At 40.0% G+C, this 18935-nt stretch overlaps 1 protein-coding gene and 1 long non-coding RNA gene across 2 annotated transcripts in view; one reads left to right on the top strand and one right to left on the bottom strand.

Annotated features, from left to right (window-relative positions):
* LRBA (LPS responsive beige-like anchor protein) overlaps nucleotides 1–18935 on the top strand; it is a 351536-nt gene that overhangs the window by 326836 nt on the left and 5765 nt on the right. The window contains 3 exon segments of the mRNA XM_083520191.1: nucleotides 2738–2905; nucleotides 13541–13642; nucleotides 16695–16891. Of these exon segments, the coding sequence (XP_083376317.1) occupies nucleotides 2738–2905; nucleotides 13541–13642; nucleotides 16695–16891 (467 nt within the window).
* The window catches only part of LOC310714680, a 181094-nt gene continuing 178087 nt past the window's right edge, over nucleotides 15929–18935 (bottom strand). Inside the window, exon 2 of the long non-coding RNA XR_014529964.1 lies at nucleotides 15929–16024. This is a non-coding gene — a long non-coding RNA (uncharacterized lncRNA). The remainder of the gene's footprint in view (nucleotides 16025–18935) is intronic.

Below are 18935 nucleotides of genomic sequence, written 5' to 3'. Positions count from 1 at the left end.
GTAGGGCAAGGAAAGATCCCTATCTGAAACTCTTGAGAGTCACTGCCAATCAGTGTGTTTGAGCAGGTGTGGGGAACCTTCTTCCCCTCCAGATGTTGATAAGCAACTCCCATCAGCCCCAGAAAGTATGGCCAATGGCCAGTGTGAGTTGTATTTCATCAACTCCTAGAGGGCCAGAGTTTCCCCACATCTGGAGTAAAGAATACTAAGCTAGATAGAGCAATGGTTTGACTCTGTAAACCTAGACAGCATCTTAAAAAGCAGAGACATCACCTTGCCAACAAAGGTCCGTATAGTTAAAGCTATGGCTTTCCCAGTAGTGATATATGGAAATGAGAACTGGACCATAAAGAAGGCTGATCACCGAAGAATTGATGCTTTTGAATTATGGTACTGGAGGAGACTCTTGAGAGTCCCATGGACTGCAAGAGATCAAACCTATCCATTCTGAAGGAAATCAACCCTGAGTGCTCACTGGAAGGACAGATCCTGAAGCTGAGACTCCAGTACTTTGGCCACCTCATGAGAAGAGAAGACTCCCTGGAAAAGACCCTGATGTTGGGAAAGATGGAGGGCACAAGGAGAAGGGGATGGCAGAGGATGAGATGGTTCGATAGTGTTCTTGAAGCTACCAGCATGAGTTTGACCAAACTGCGGGAGGCAGTGGAAGACAGGAGTGCCTGGCGTGCTCTGGTCCATGGGGTCACGAAGTGTCAGACACAACTAAACAACAACAACAAAGCCGTTTCCTGTTTCTAAACAAAAGCAAAATGAATGTTTGAGAAGCTGCTGACCGAGGTTTGAAAACAGAATGTTGTAGAATCATAGAATTGTAGAGTCAGGAGGGACCCCAGGGGTCATCTAGTCTAACCCCCTGCCATGCAGGAAACCGTGTCTACAGCCATTCTTGGGATGGGCTCGAACCACTAACCTTCTGATTAATAGCCAGATGCACTGACCCATTGCATTGGAACTAAAAGCAAAAACTGAGATGAAAACATCATACCTTTTCAAAGAAACAGCTATTAGGTTGTGTTAATTGAGAAATTAAAACAAATGAGTCTTGTGGTGCCTTAAATACAGATTTATAGAAGCATAAGCTTTTTCATGGGCTAGAGTTCACAAATAGAATGGGTATTTTGAACTAACTGGAAAAGGGTGAATAAATGATGGATCAACAATTTGTTTCATGGTCCTGATCTAGGGAGGCAAGAAAAGCTTTTGGCTACAACTCTATCACATTGCAAGCATTCTTGAAGAGACTTTAATAATTATTATTAATATAACATAACATAACATAACATAACATAACATAACATAACATAACATAACATAAAACATAACATAACATAACATAACATAACATAACATAACATAACATAACATAACATAACATAACATAACATAACATAACATAACATATAAATAAATGTGTAAACACCTCAAAAAGCCTTTTGGAAGGAGAATTATTATGATTTTACATCTTGCAGTTAGTCTGCCCTATGCTGGCTAGGAACTTGCAGGATGATTCAATGTGTTTCTGTGTGCACAGAGTTCTACTCCTAACCCACAGCCCTTTAAATATGTTTGGTTCTTCATAATAACATGCATAGATGCTTTCTGCATACATACATTGTATCAAATTCATACCAATGCAAACTGGAACATATTTATATATAAACTGCAAGTACTAAATGGATATTTTTTTTTAATCTAGGATAATTAAAACAATACTTCTATTTGAGTGCTATTGTTTTGTTGGCTGGCATGATAAAAAGAAATCTGGGGACAATTTTAGCATTTCAATGACTTTTAACCGCTTAAAACAAACAAACTAAAAGTTAAAATGTCTGAGTAGAGTAAAAAGAGGCTACAACAGAGATTGGGAATGTGTGACTCTCTAGATTCAGGCATCCCCAACCTGTGGCCCGCCAGATGTTTTAGCCTACAACTCCCATGATCCCTAGCTAACAGGACCAGTGGTCAGGGATGATGGGAACTGTAGTCCAAAACATCTGGAGGGCTGAAGGTTGGGGATGCCTGCATCTAGATGTTGTCTGACTCTCAACGTCTTTCAACCCCAGCTAGCATGGCCAGTGGTTAGGGAAGATGGAAGTCTGGCGCCACAGGTTCCCTACAACTAGACTATAATATGTGTTTTTTATTCAGAAGGTGCCAGGTTGCAGATGTGATTGTAGATCTACATCAAATTACCCAGATATTGGGAATAATTTCTGAGTACCAATGCAGTGGCATTCATACCTCACGCTATAGCCAAAAAGGATCCCAGAGTGGCTTACAAAAAACATAGCGAAAGAGCCCCTGCCCCTTAGGGATACAATCTAAGTCATACCACAAGAAATAAAAGTCATGGAAAGGAAGAAATGGAAAAACAAGCTCAGGTAAAAGTTATTGAAGTTATAATGTGGTTTTATAGCCCTGTGTGTGCAAATTCTGGGTGTCCTCAGAATTAGTTCATTCCAAAATTATGTCTTTTTCACCTGGTCCTAGTTGGTAGATCTTGGGGCTAGAGAGCCACTGTCTTTTTGAATGGACATTTATGAGATAGATAGATAGATAGATAGATAGATAGATAGATAGATAGATAGATATGTGATCTCATTCAGTATAAGGAAGCTTCACATATTTATATACCTTATGCGAAGTGCACTGTTATATGTCTATATTTATATATTGGCTACTGGTTGAATAAAAAAATGTGTTTTGTATATTCCAGGGAAACTGATGCAAGTAGTGTTTGGACACTGGGATGTTGTCACCTGTCTTTCTCGCTCCGAATCCTACATTGGAGGAAACTGTTACATTCTCTCAGGGTCTCGTGATGCAACGTTGCTACTGTGGTACTGGAATGGCAAAACCAATTGCATTGGTGATAGCCCAAGTGGTAAGGAAGGCCTTTGTTGTTAATTACTGTTTTGGGGTTTTCTTTTTTGTAAATGGCAGACTTGTTGCATATGATATTTCAGTACTGTTATACTTGAATTGCAGAACAGGGGCACATTTCTTGTTTGGGGCAGCTCCTTAGTTTTCCATATTTCTTGAGTGTGGTTACTGCAGGGCATACTGTTTATCCCAGCAAATAATTCTGCTTCTGTGAAGCCCTGTAGGTTAAGTCACTCTGAGACTTTTCTTTGAGAAACAAATGCAAATAGTAAATGAATGAATGAAATGAAATGAAATGGACAATATCCTTCACATCTATGAAGAGTTGTCATACTAGCCAGCCATACAGGCAAAAGAAATACCATATTTCTCCGTCTATAAGACGCCCCCATGTATAAGACGCCCCCTAATTTGGGGGATTCATATTTAAGAAAATGGGGGTGGGGGAGAGATGTATCCGTGTATAAGACTCCCCCTAATTTTTGACATTATTTTTAAGGGGAAAAACCTAGTCTTATACACAGAAAAATATGGTAAATTGATTCAAATCTCTTAGACCAAAGAAATTTTAACTGAACAGTCTTTTGGGAAGGTAAAATAATCTAAATGTATATACATTTCATATTTTATCTGTAACCTAGACCATTACCTCCAAAGGAAAGAAGATAAGAAAATATCTTTGCCATTGTTTGTGTGTGTGTGTGTGTGTGTGTGTGTGCGCGCAAGAGAGGGGGGGGGAGAGAGAGAGAGAGCGGGGGGTATGCAAGAGAACTATTATTATTACTATCTCTCTACAATTTCAAATCCAATACGGTTGCTGACTGGGACAAAAATCTTTGGTTAGAATGTTTTTTGCAACAGGGAAGTATTTAGCAGTCACCAAAAAGACAAAATGGTGCCCATCTGATATATAACAGGAGGGAATTCCAAAGGATAGGGTGCTGCCACACTAGGCCCAATTTTGATGTCATGTGGAATGAACTTCTTGTTGTGATGTATCTTTTGCAGAGCACAGTGACTGGTTGCTCATATAAGGGGTAATACCAGCTCCTTGAACTTAGCCTGGTAGTTAATTGACAGCCAGTTAAGTTCTTTAATAGGATGGCAATATTCTGTCCCGCTGAGCAGTTGAGATGCCACATTTTCTGTTTCTGAGTCACCCTCAAGGGCAGAGCCACACAGTACAGGGTACACTGTTTCTTCCAAGATGCATAAGGATGCATTGATCAGAACCTCTTTTAGAAAAGGTTTTAAGGTCTGATGGATCAATAAAAATTAAATTTATTTTCCCCCCCCTCTCTCTCATACACCACCCTTTATTACAAGTGATCACTGGTGGGAACTAAGTTACATAGATGTCAATAAATCGAGATGTAATGGCATTTAGATTAAAATGAATTAAAAGGATTAGCAAGATATCTAAAAGCGGAATAGATATTTGTGGAGGAAGCTTTCATGGGGTTGCTAAATTATTCTGTTGCATATAATGGTTTGTCTTAAACTTTGAACATTCAATATGATACCAGCTTACATATCTGTTAGCCATTTATATTTCTTCAGTATGAGCAGCTTCAACACATAACGGTATTCTGGACAACAAAGGGTTCCTTTAAAATAAATTACCGTACATGAAAGCTGTGTCAAACTTTAGCAGTCTTGCAGCCTTTAGGAAATATCCTTTGTTTAAAGCTTCCATTTCTGTCTTTTAAAAAGTTTTTGCTCTCTATAATCAAGCATCCTAGAGCGACATCTACTGGTAGTGATGTGAAATTCCATAAAACAATCCATGTCGTAGTAAAGTCAGTGGTAGAAATGTTACTTTCAGTGTTGAGAAATCAAGGTCTTGTACTCCAGAACAATCACATATCTCAATCATGCTTCATGGTTGTTTATAATATTTTGTCAAAGTGTTGTCAATCAGCAGAGCCATGCTGATTAGTCACTTGCCGGCAACAGTATTCATGTTGAAAAGTCAATACAGTCGTACCTCGGCTCCCGAACGCCTTAGGAGACGAACGTTCCGGCTCCCGAACAATCAAAAACTGGAAGTGAGTGTTCCAGTTTTTGAGCTTTTTTTTTTTTTTTTTGGAAGCTGAATGTCCAGCACAGCTTCTGCTATTGTTTCCAGCGCACCTGCGCAATCGGGAACCAATCGGAAGCCACACCTTGGTTTTTGAACTTTTCGGAAGTCAGACGGACTTCTGGAACGGATTCTGTTCGACTTCCGAAGTACATCTGTATTCAGTTAACAGGTATGGTTGTGAATTTTTCTTGATCTTGCTATCTTTTTTCAAATTGCTTTGAAGGTTTTTTTTTTTTTTAACAATCAAGCACTGTATAAATTTTATGAAATAAATATCACGCAACAGTGATGACTGAATGCAGCAAGATTTATTTGTAGTTATTCTGATGAATAGTCATGTAGCAGACACTTAGGTGTGTGGCTTGCTTTTTCTTTTTCATTTAAATTTCCGACCACAATACTGAGATGCATATATGTACTTTTCATAGTACACTTTCCATACCTGAACGTCTTCTGAGATTGTGTTACGTTTTCCTACCTTTTCACACATTTACTGTGTCCAATCTACACCTTTGAATCATCAATGCATATGGTTCACTAAGCATCTCTTTCCAAGTTTTACAGCAGTGAGGGCCAATTGGACATTGCAAGGAATGTAATGCCACTAATTGCATCTCATCTCAGATGTTCTCCAAGTAATTTCTTGTAAAAGGAACATAGAACATCCTCACTCTTCATTAGCTGCTACATTTGGACCAGATAGTCCTTCAAATAGAGGAGGTGTTCTAATAGAGAATTGTTCTCTTGTCCAAGTAGGGATTATAACTACTTATAATTTGAAAAATAAGTGAATGGAGAAGGTGGGGAAGAATGGAGGCAGAAGTTCTGAATCACATAATGTGTACTGCAGAACCATTCGAGGAAATAGAAGGGTTCCTTGTTTATGAATTTATTTAGTTTACTAGCTTTTCTGGTTCGTATTTCATATCAGAAATGTGATTAGAAGTGACCATTGTTGCCTTACAATGACATATTGTATTTCTCTATTGGATAGTTAATATGGGCAGTAGCCAATGAACACAAGGATTTCTATTTATGCAATGGGACTTTATCCCCCCCAGCTTTGCACACCCCCACCCTCCCCAAATATGCTCTAGAGAGTGGGAGTCGGCTCTCCTTGAAGAAATCTAGATGTAGCAGAAATCCTTGCACCGGAGGGACCTTGACTAAGGACCACGTTGGATGCATCCCCCTATGTCCTTCATGGGAAGAGTTGTTCCCACCTTTGTGTATAGGAATCATGTCATGTCCCAATCACTTGCTTGTTCACAGTGGAAAGCTCCTCCTATCCCCTCCCCCCCCCCAAAAAAATTATTGGGTTGTTTTTAGTCTATTTTCCCATTTGTATTCGTGTTTCACAATTGTGTACAAATATTTGTTAAAAGTGTTCGCCTGGAATGTGAAGTGAGTGGGGAAGTGTGCGTTGACCTTTATCACACACCCTCTTCCACCTCCGTCACAAATACTTATAATGGTGGTTTGCTTAGTAGATTGCCAGCACGCTAGCTGTGTTTTAAATTAGATGGAGAGCAGCTTTTCAGTGTTGCTGTGTTCAAGCTCAGGTGTCACTAAAATGATACGCATGAAATTATCCAGAAGGACCAGGATGGTTTAGTGCTCCATGATGGAATGCAGGCCTTCATATTTCAGGCAAAACAAGGCTCTGTTTACTGCTTATAGGCTTGATGTTGGATGTTGTAAAAGGAATAATATTCATATGGTAAATGAATAAAAATATAATGTGTTCCATATGTGTAGCACTGGAGTAATACGCTTAACATATAACATTTATTTACCTTATTAGGTGTTCTATTTAAGCTAGTTTCCCTCTCCTAATCAGCAAAGATGTGATCTCCATAGATCCATTTCGATTGTCTAATTTTCTTTTGTCAGTGCTGTTCTTCCAGTGGGCCAAAGAGAGAAACTTCGGAATAATTTCCTCAATTAATTTCTTAACTTAAGAAGTTGCTCTGTATAAATCCGAAATGGGACATTCTGTGTGTTCCACTTAATGTAAATGCTAATGTTGGCCATGCTGATTTAACTAATTTTGAATCGTATTGGGAGTCTAAAGTACGCAGGTTTGAGAACTCCTTATTCAGCCACAGAACTATAAAAGGCCTCAGAAAAAAAAAATCAAGTTTGCTTTAGTTATAGCTTTGTATTAGCTAGTACCTATTCCTCGTTTGTTTTCACAGACTTTTATTTCTGATTTTGAATGTTAAAACCACCTGTTTGAAAGGAAGAGCTCCTGCCCCATAAAGATTGCATCAATACTTTAATATCTGTATGTTTTAAAATACTGATGCACCATTTGTGGTATTATACTATATTCCCCCCCCTTTGAATTCATTCATTCCCGTTTCCTTTCCTTTAAAAAATAACTTTGAACCAGCTTACTTTAAAAAGAAAAAAAAAACTGGCTAATAAGTGTATCTGGAATTATTTATAATTTTATTTATGAGTTATAATAGCAGTCTGTTACCAATCTCAGTGTTCCTGAACCAGCTATATATGATCATATTTCATATTTCTATGTTTAGAAGTTCTTAGTACACACATTTTCGGTTCCTAGATCAAATTTTTAAAAGTCAACTCTTTTTGAACATTTAGGACACAATATGAAGAGGGCGGGGACCCCCATAGAATATAACAGGGCCCTGTTTTCTCTCTGCTTATGGTGTGTGTTCTTTGGCAGAGGATGTGTACACAGGGCCATTTAAACTGGATTTATTGCATCTTACATGTGCATGTTTTTCATGTCATATCATATGCACAATGTTGTCCTCATCCAAATGGCAGCCTCCACTTTCCTTCCATTTAATTAGAATTTAATGTGGGGGGTTTTGGGGGGGAAGGGGTGTCCAGCATAAAATTGCATGTTACCCAGTTGTCGACGGAAGCACATTGTGTGGGTGTGGTGCTTAAAAAAATGTGTTGTGATATTTCCCTAGGTGCCATATCTCACTGCATACCCTATTTCTGTTGTTGAGGGATACCTGGGTGGGCTGCTAGTGGGGCCGAGCACAATGCATTCTCCTTCTGCTTAACCTGCCATTTTGTGCAAGTCCTGGTACATAGGAAAACTTGTATCTAAAAAATAAACCAGAGTTGTATGCTCAGGTGAACCAATGCATGCCCACAATGGGCTTAAGGTTTTTGGAATTCAGGGCGGGTGGAGAAGTACTAATCATGGGGAGGGGGAAAGACCACACAGTGCAAATACAGCCCACTAGTCCACTAGTGTGAATGGGAAGCATTGAGAGTGTTCACATGTGGATGAATATGCACAAAAACACACACGGGTGGGTGGGGAAATGGCTCTGCAGTCCCATGTGCACATTAATGCTTTGGGATATGCACAGCCTGAAGGGAAGGATTGGACAGGGATATAAGATGTGTGTACAGACTACACATTCCCTGTATGAACCTGACATGCTTTCTGCATGCGTGCTTGTTATGCGCCACTTGGTCTCTGGTGGGGGTTCTTCTACATGTGCCAGCACCGGGAAGGTTTTAGCTTATATTTAAACATTCAACTATTTATTTATGAAATTTATACACCTCCTGATTGTAAAAAAACAAAACTCAAATCTTATTAGACATTCACAGTTTTGCTTTAAAATACTTTCAAGGGAGTTAAACTGAACAGCAGATTTCGTTTATTTACCTAACCTTTTAAGATACATTTATAGCAGGAGTCAATAAAAATAGAGAAGGGTTGTTTTATTTAATTATATTTTTATGTTGAGACGTAAAAAAAAAAATTGCTTTTGTAAAATTGAAGTGCTAGGGGAGCCCTACAGTTGTAGAAAAATCAGTTATTTACATGAATTAGCTTTGAATAATGAACAGAGTCTAGTTATGCTTGGTTTAGGAAAAGCTACCTTTTAAAGTAAAAAAAAAAGTAGTATTAGTAGTGGTTTGTAGATTAAATGTAGGTTGGAAGTCAACATTCATAAAGAGTCTGCTGGATTGATTTAAGATGTATGGACCACTATTCACATTCGGTTGCCTCTCCAGATTCTCTTTCACTTTTCCTCTATGAAATTTAAGCCTAACAGAATGAAACAGCAGATACACTTCATAATCAAGCAAGGAACAAACTCTCAAGAAAATTTAAGTAATTTCCATTTTTTTCTAGTACAATATTACTAGCCGAACAGAACTAATCTCCTTTTACGCTCTGAGGTTATGAATTCTTTGTTTTAATTCTGTAAGAGTTATAGCTTATGCAAACAGTTAGTAGGAAGGAAAAGGATTCTACAGAACGGATTTGGTTTTTGTGTGTGTTTTGTAACTCTTGAAGTAGCGTGATTTCTCTGTTTTATATGATTTAGAAGGTACTCTCTTTGTTTTGTGAATGTTGTGTTAAATACCAAGTTCAAGTTTTAGGTAAAGCTTTAACAATGAGCTTGAGGCCGTGTTAAATATAGTGTTGCCTGAAATAAATCTGCAAAACAGTTTTGGATATTAGAACAGGATTTGGACTTTCTTTAATTTCATTTGACTTGTTCATCTTGCTTTAAGGATCTCCATAAAGATGTACTCAACATTCTTTTCAGGCCTTCATTAAAGCTTGGATCAGTGGTCGTAAACCTGCTTAAGGGACAAAGCCTTGCCTTTCTTTGAAGTCACTTCCCTGGGATTTCAAAGAAGACATAGAAGCCAGTTCCCCCAAAAGCAGTTCTGAAAAGTTTGAAGTGGTGCCCCTTAAACCAGAAGCAAAGTTATTTCCCCCCCTTTTCTTTGCTGAAAACCATGACAATCTTCTGAGGTACTAAGAATTTAAAAGCTTTTTAAAGAAATCTCTTCTGCTCTACAATCAGCTTCTGAGTTGACACCATTATTTGGAAAACCAGAAGCATGAAGAACCCTAAATGCTTAACATTTTTATCAAAGGAATCAGTCTGACTTTTCAAAGGACTCCTGTTCCATAAGGCTACATTTGTGCTGAGAACGAAGGTTAGACAAACTTTCAATAGCCTTTTAAACATACCATTGCTAAATCAATGTAGGCAGCCTGTGCTAAAATTATAAATACAGTTCATCTTATTAAAAATATTTAGTTAATTTCTTGTGCATCTGAATTAATTATATATATATTTGAGACATAAAACATATATAATTAATTATATATATATATATTTGAAACATAAAATTACTAAACTGGTAACAACTCAAATAACATTTGATGTGCAAAAATGAATTATGCAGTCACAAGGGAAATACATGTGGAAATTGGCTGGAGTCCAGACACTTAGTAACGTATACGACCTTCGGGATTGGGTCTGATGTTGTATTTTTCAACCTATGTTTAATTTATTTCTTCTGAAGATTTTACATTTGAATCCTTGGCATTGCAACATCATTTAACGTCCAAACTCTTTAAGTCCATCCAACTGCCACTCTTTTCATATACTCTAAGCTCAGAACGGGAGAGGGTGTATATTTGTCTGGATGGATCTATTGTTGCCTGTTCCTTTAAAAACTTTTGTGCTGTTGGTCATTCCTAGGTAATATGAGCTGTTAACACTTTTAGAGTGCAACAGACTTTGAAAACCCTGAATGTAACTCGTGCCAATAATGCAATTATTGTCAGAGCTCATTCCAGGCCCTCCTTAATCTGAAAAGGACTGGGCATGTAGACTCAAAATGTGCTTGGGTACTCTATGCTAGATGAAAGTGGTAGCACTGCTGGAGTGCCAAACCCTTTGTTGGTCTTAGGTCCATACTAATCTTACTGCCATTTTGAACTGGGCCTACTACAGTGCATCCTTCCAGTGTGGTGTAGTGGTTAAGAGCGGTAGACTCGTAATCTGGGGAACCGGGTTCACGTCTCCGCTCCTCCACATGCAGCTGCTGGGTGACCTTGGGCCAGTCACACTTCTTTGAAGTCTCTCAACCCCACTCACCTCACAGAGTGTTTGTTGTGGAGGAGGAAGGGAAAGGAGAATGTTAGCCGCTTTGAGACTCCTTCAGGTAGTGATAAAGCTGGATATCAAATCCAAACTCTTCTCCTCCTCTTCCTCCTCCTCAGTATTTGATCCAGATTCTTCTTCTTCTTCTTCTTCTTCTTCTTCTTCTTCTTCTTCTTCTTCTTCTTCTCCTCCTCCTCCTGCTCCTCCTCCTCCTCCTCCTCCTCCTGTATGGCAAGGGTGGAGAGCCTCAGGTTTGGGGACCAACTATGACCTTCCAAACTTCTCTATCTGGCTCTCAGGACTTTCCCTAGGCAAGCCCCCCTCCTCCCTCCTTGAATAGTTTTGCCTGGCTGGAATGTGTCCTGGTTGCCAAAATTGAGAGATGTGTATGGTTGTGGTTCTATATAAACTTCTGGTTTTTGCATGGCTGGAATGTAGCCTACGTGCAAAGAAACATCCCTCCCTTCCTTATTTTGCCCCTGGTCCTGTTTGCTATTGGCTTGTGGCCCGCGGAAGGTTGCTAGCAAGGGAATGCAACCCTCAATGAGTTTACTTTACCCACTTTAAGAAATGGAAGCTTTGAGCAGTAGCCTTAAGTTGCCATTTGCATGAAAGATGAGTACGCTGTCATTCTTCATGCGAAAGAGAATACTAGCGAGTGGCTATGTCATCCCATGGCCCTTCTGCAGCATCTCGCCTAAGGAATGAGCTACAGATTGCTCTCCAAATAGCTCTAACTCAGCTCCTAGGAACTATTTATAGTCCTATATTCATCAGACACAGCATGTGCTGCCACAGCTGGCCATGCCATGGAAGCAAGAGGACACAAAATGAAAGGCAACTCAGCGATCTCAGATACATATCAGTCAACCTTTCACACAGCAGTTGTACCATTGTATGTTAAAAGAAGGACTTTTTTGGTTAAACCATGCACATTCATCTCAGTAGTAAAAAAAGCATTGCTTTTTTAAAAATTACTTTATCTGCGCCTTAGATCAGGAAAGATCAGCAAACCCCTCTTTTTTATAAAAGCGTAGTGACTGTTCACAGTCACCTAAGCACTGCCTAATAAACATAAGGAGATATAGTAGGGTTCCTGCTCTTAGGCTTTTAATATGATTTCCACCACCACCCCTCCTGAACTGTCTGCCATACTTCCTGGATTTGAGTGTGCTTTGCCAAATCTTCCATAAAATAAAAGCTTTTTAAAAATTTATGGTGGCTATTTTAAAATTGTGTAGTTTGAAAGAGGGAGCAGGGTTGAGTTGCAGTAAAGTATTGTTTTTTCCTTGTTTTTTTAAAAAAGCACTTTTCTCGGAAATAAAATTAAGTCTAGTTCAGCATACAGCAGAATAAAAACATAGCTTGAACTCCAAGTTTATGTTCTGGTTTGTTGAAATCGATTGAAGTTTTGCCCAGTATTTCAATAGGATATGCATTGTACCCATGTAGGAAGCTGCCTCTTACCATGTCAAGCTGGGGACTTTCATACCATCTGCTATTTTATCCTTTTAGCAGCAGATATGAGGGTTGAATCCTAGCATGGAACCATTCTACCACTGAGTTGTAATACCTCCCTGATCCAATAGTTCCTTGTACAATGCAGGTCTGATCCTATCAAACAGCAAAGTGAGACCGTTGCCTCAGGTGATAGATACCAATCAGCGGCAGCCATGTCTCCCAGCCATTCCTCCTGAGAACTTTGGCCGTTCCCCTTAGCTGGCCAGCAGAGTCTTGCTGCCCTAAGGTAGCAAGTGGAGGATGCTACCCTGTTGCCAGGGTTGGATTCAACCATCAACCTTAGGTACAGCAAAAACGATGGAGCGTCTTATGCTTTGCCTCAGGGAACCTAATGTCTTGAGCAAGCCTTGTATGCATGCCAGCTTTGATCTGTTCATGGAATTCCCGGCCCTCCCCTCCCCAAAAGGAGTTCCTTATTAATTTGCCCATTTGCAGATTTGCAGATTCTATGGAGAAGGAGCCATTGCTGTATACAAACAAAGGCCCCCATAAGCTCATTGACCTAGTTTAATTGCTTTTATTGGACCATGTAGTCATATTGACTACATACAAACACCTCACAGGTAAGGCTTATTTTAACAGTGTCTGTGAATTGAGACTTTTGTGTTAAAAACGTTTCATTCTATGTTCTATCTTGGCTGTCGAGAACTGCATTGTGCATTTACTGGTGGGCAACAGCATATGACGCAAATAAATATCGCAACACTATCAATGGAATATGCACTACTGCGGGTGCCACATAATCCCCATTCGGCATTTGTAAGAATGTGGTCATTTAATGCAGCAGCGTCTACACTTTGGAACTAGCTGCCTATTGAGATCAAGCAGGTGCCTTCCCTGTACTGTTTTCGGTGCATGCTAGAAATATTCTCCTTTAGACAAGCCTACCCAGATGCTTAGAAAGTTGAGATAATTTTGATTTGTTTCAGTATTCTGATTTTTGTAAGTTTTAAAGTATGGTTGTGAATTTTTCTTGATTTTACTGTTTTATCTTTTGTAAACTTCTTTGAAGTTTTTCTTTTTTTTTGCAATCAAGCAGTGTGTAAATTTTATGAAGTAAATAAAATAATTAAGTGTGACAAAGGAATTTCTTTCTTTCTTCCCATTGAAGGTGAATTTGCCTCTCCTCGAGCAATCTTGACAGGTCATGACTATGAGATTACCTGCGCTTCAATTTGTGCTGAACTCGGCCTGGTAATAAGTGGTTCTAAAGGTAAATTTTGTTGCAGCCTTTTCTAAAACTCTACTTGAAAATGTCCCCCCCCCTTTGAAAGCTGAAGATTAGTACTCTTTAGGCTATGAAAGTTAAGTTTATTCATTTTTCTTATATAAATCTTTTATCTTCACCAATTTTGAAAAGCTAAGCAAAGCAAATGAACAACTAGCAAGACAGACAAAATGTTACATTTTGCCATTTAATTATGAGTCCCACATAGAACTTTGTAGAGACTAACCATGTCTAATCGTCAGGGGACAGCTTTTTCCTCTCTTTCTGTTGTGTCCTGACCTCTGCCTGGAGTGTACCAGTGCTGCAGCATAAATTATGTCATTTATGTTTTATGTTCCAATAGAAATGGACACTGGGTTTTCCTCACGTATATTCTCACTGGTATTGAGAATATATTTGTATCGGTTATATGTTCCTGTGCTTGTCCACAAATCACCTCCAATGCTAGGTGTAAATCCCTGTGGGAAATCCTTTTCCTTCCATTTTGTTTGCAATGTGTGTGTGAGCGGAAGAGATATTTTCCATCTTCCTAGAACAATACAGTCATATCTTGGGTTGAATGCGCTTCGGGTTGAGCGCGTTCGAGTTGCGCTCTGTGGCAACCCAGAAGTAACGGAGCACATTACTTCCAGGTTACGCTGCTTGCGCATGCACAGATGCTCAAAATGATGTCATGCGCATGCACAGAAGCGGCAAAAAGTGACACGCGCATGCGCAGATGTGCCATCACTAGTTACGTTTGCTTCTAGATGTGAACAGGGCTCCAGAACGGATCCCATTCGTATCTAGAGGTACCACTGTATCTACAAGTTGATCCATTGGTCCTCAAAAGCAGAAACTGTGTTCCAAAGACACAGTTATTCTGGATATACAGGCCTCTAGTGTTCAGAATTTTCAACCAAGACTAGGAAGATCCAGGTGGGAGGGCCCCTCGCAATTTATTTATTTTTTTTACCAAATCCTGCTTGCCGCTTTTACAGTCGGTCTCCTTCTGTTTTGTTTTTAACTCGGCAGCAATGGCGGCAAGCAAGCAAACCCCTCTCTACAAAAACGCAGGCGGGGGCCTTTCCTCCCTTAAGCCAGATCCACCCACATCAGTAGCACATAAGTTCCTTGGCTGGGAGCAGGACTTCTTTTCTGAACATGCCCAGTTCCCCAGTTCGCTCAGGCCATCAGGAAGAGGTAGCTGCCATTTTGCATTAGTAAGAGAAACAGTGGAGAAAATACTGACCTTCAGCGTTTTCTCCTGGCTCTTATTAGAAACGGAAGAAGAAGGAGAAGTACCGTATTTTTTGCTCTATAAGACACACCAGACCATAAGACACACCTAGTTTTTGGAGGAGGAAAACAAGAAAAAAATTATTCTGAATCCCAGAAGCCAGAACAGCAAGAGGGATCGCTGCGCAGCAAAAGCAGCGATCCCTCTTGCTGTTCTGGCTTCTGGGATAGCTACGCAGCCTGCATTCACTCCACACATTTCCCCTTACTTTTTAGGAGGGAAAAGGTGCGCCTCACAGAGCAAAAAATACAGTATGTTATATGGGAAGATAACTCTGTTTTTGGAACAGACTGTCGGCTTGGAGCTCCTCCCCAACCCCGAAATGCAAAATTCCTTTCCCAAAGAAACCTTCAGGCTCCAATCCTATACGCACTTAGAAGCATAGCATCTTAGACTTGGAAGGGACCCCTGAGAGTCATCTAGTACAACCCTCTGCAATTCAGGACTCTCAGCTAAAGAATCCATGACAGATGGCCCTCCAACCTCTGTTTAAAAGCCTCCAAGGAAGGAGAGTCCACCACCTCTCGTGGGAGTCTGTCCCACTGCTGAACAGCTCTTACTGTCAGAAAAAGTTTTTCCGAATGTTTAGTTGGGATCTCCTTTCTTGCAACTTGAAGTCTTTGGTTCGAGTCCTACCAGCCAGGGCAGGAGAAAACAAGCAAGCTCCCTCCTCCATGTGACAGCCCTTAAGATCTTTGAAGATGGCTATCCTATCTCCTCTCAGTCTCCTCTTTTCCAGGCTAAATATACCCAGCTCCTTCAAGTACTCCTCATAAGGCTTAGTTTCCAGACCCTTGATCATCTTGGTTGCTCTCCTCTGTACACGTTCCAGCTTGTCAACATCATTTTAAAATTGTGGTACCCAGAATTGGACACAGTATTCCAAGTGTGGTCTGACTAAGGCAGAATAGAGTGGTACTATTACTTCTCTTGATCTGGACACTATACGTCTGTTGAGGCAGCCTAGAATAGCATTAGCTTTTTTTTGCTGCTGCTGCTGCATCACACTGTTGACTCATGTTAAGCTTGTGGTCCACCAAGACCCCTAGATCCTTTTCACATGTACTGCTAGTAAGCCAGGTGTCCCTCTATCCTATATTTCTGTATCTGCTTCTTCATGTCGAAGTGTAGAACCTTACATTTGTCCCTATTGAAATTCATTTTGTTAGCTTGCACCCAGTTCTCCAATTTGTTAAGGTCATTTTGAATTCTGATTCTGTCTTCTACAGCATGGTTCTGTTAATACAGTAGGACTTACTTCTGAGTAAACATGCATAGCAAGGCACCATTTTCCTTCTCTTACTACTAGGGTGTGTAGCAGTGAGTTTTAGGGAAGGGGGTGTGTGGTAGGATTCCTCACTGCCTAGGTTCAAATATTCACTCACCTAACTGGGTAAATTGTGGGGATAGAATGGGGAGGAGGAGAACCTTGAACTCCTTGGAGGAAAGGCGGGAAATAAATGTAATGAATAAATAAGAATAAATAAGTGAATGTAGCCAGTCACACACACTGTCAGCCTGATGACCTCACTGGGTTGCTGGGAGGATAAAATTGGGTAAAAACATGTACATTGCTCTGACTTGAAGGAATGGCAAGATATACGTGTCTTAAATAGTTTTAATGACACTGTCGCATTGTCTAAGCAAACCAGCTTATTTTCCTGTTATGATCACAATTAATCAGAGAAAGCCAGATCTACTTTGCTAGCATCTGTAGAAAGTGTTAACGTTTTTACCTTTTTCCTCCTCTTTCATCAGAAGGACCATGTCTCATACATTCTATGAATGGAGATCTACTGAGGGCGTTAGAAGCACCTGAAAACTGTCTGAAAGCAAAGCTTATCCAGGCATCAAGAGAGGGTCACTGTGTCATATACTATGACAATGGTCACTTCTGCGTATTCAGTGTGAATGGGAAACTGCAAGCGACTATGGAAACTGATGATAATATAAGGGTGAGCATTTTAAACTTCATTCCATGTGCAGCATCGTCATAATTCCATACATTTGAAGTCTTATACTTCAGTGTTTTCTCAGCAAGTGAGAAAAAAAGAAGAAGAATGAAGACACAAAGCTTAGTTGTACCTTTTCCTACTTATCTGTTTGCTTTGTAGTATGAAAGACCTTAAGAAAAACTAATTTAAACAGGAATGGGGAGCGTGTTTAGCCTGGCAGGCCAGACTTTTTTTTCTTCTTCCACAACCTGCAAGCCAACTTTGACAGATGAGTGGGATCATCCACCTGCCACTCATCCGGTGTCATAATATCAGTTGGTTGGCAGGTAGGTTGTGCTGTCCATGTGTCAAAGTGGATCCATGGGAGTGGGAGGAGATGCTCACCACGCAGGATTAAACTCAGTGCAGGGAGTTCAATCCTTCTTTCCACAGGGTTCAGGTGCGCCAGCAAGTTTGCTGCAGAAAACTCACTGGCACACCGGAACCAAGCAGGGTTGAACTTTTGGATCAGCGACATAACAAGCTGATTTTTGTGCAGAGGAGAATCACGCTCTAATTGTTTACAGATATAATTATATGGGGAAAGTGCCTGTAACTTGTTTCACATGTCCACCTGCGTTAAATGTATTATCAATTCATACTTTATACTTGCCATACTATTCATAATTCACAGCCAAGTGTTTGTGGTGGTGTTACCATAGCCCCCTGGTACTTAGTGTTTTTAACTTCCTTTTCCTACCATAACTGTGCTGATAACGTGACGCTTTCCGTTGTGATTATGTTGTCAGCTAGACCAGTAAATCTGTAAAATATCTCACAATCCCTTGGCTGGCTAAAACAATTTCTGTAGTGTTTGTCATTCCCAAGGTTTCAGGAGTGTCGCTTTATGCAATGGAAATTCTACTCTCTGTAGACCAGCATTACACACAAACCAAGCCATTATTTTCCCACAGCAGTCCCACTTGGATTTAGTCTTAAACAATCCACAGTCTTTCCCCCAGAGCTTCTGTACTTTATCATGCTGCAAGGAACGCGGCAACAGGATGATTAAAACGAGAGTGTTCAAAATGTCTCTGCCCACAGGCACTGGAGTCCAACAGTTTCACATTCTGATGGTAGTAGAAAAATTGAGTGTGTTCAAGTTGTTCTGATATATTGTATCTGTGGGCTCAGTTTGCACAGCCAACAAAGTTGAAGCTTTCAGTTGTTCTATTCAGACAGTATAATCTTCTGATTTACTGTCTTGTATACAAGTACAAAAAAAAATGCTACCAAGAGAACTTTTAGGCAGTCTGGATATACTCAGGGCCTAATCAACACATTCCACCTGTTTTTGCTTTAAATATTGTATTGCTCAGTGGAAGTTAGGCTAACAGCATATCACAGCAGATCTGCCTTGCAATGTTTAGATATCTTAATGAGTAACTTAAATCTAAGTCGGCAGGCCGTCCAGAGAACTAAAGTTATTCTATCCTAAACAAGGCCAGTATGCTATTCTGCCCAAAGGAACCAATTTATTTTTCTTTCCTGAGTCTGTTTTGAAAAGTGAAGTATCTAACTGGCTCTTGCTGCTTTATACCAATGTTGTCATGCTGACAGGTCTGCTTTTTCAGAATAGTGGTCTCTCACAAATCTGAGTTTTGAGACTGTTTAAGGGGAGTGCAAGTCAGAAACAAATGAATATGGAAGATTCCTTAAAATGTATGCTTTGGAAGATTATTTGCACATCTGAACTATATACAGTGGTACCTCAAGTTGAGTACTTAATTCGTTCCGGAGGTCTGTTCTTAACCTTAAAATGTTCTTAACCTGAAGCACCACTTTAGCTAATGGGGCCTCCTGCTTCTGCCACGCCGCCGGACCACGATTTCTGTTCTCATCCTGAAGCAATGTTCTTAACCCGACGTACTATTTTTGGGTTAGTGGAGTCTGTAACCTGAAGCGTATGTAACCCGAGGTACCACTGTATTGGAAAAAAGTTGAGTTGTCATTAGGTTACCACTTAGTAGAAACCAAAGGTATTTTCATAGTGAGGCAACATCAG

The sequence above is a fragment of the Podarcis liolepis genome (genome assembly GCF_965112155.1).
Source record: "Podarcis liolepis genome assembly, chromosome: 9".
NCBI lineage: Eukaryota > Metazoa > Chordata > Lepidosauria > Squamata > Lacertidae > Podarcis > Podarcis liolepis.
Note: the sequence above shows the minus strand (reverse complement) of the source record. Positions and strands in the feature narration are given on the sequence as shown.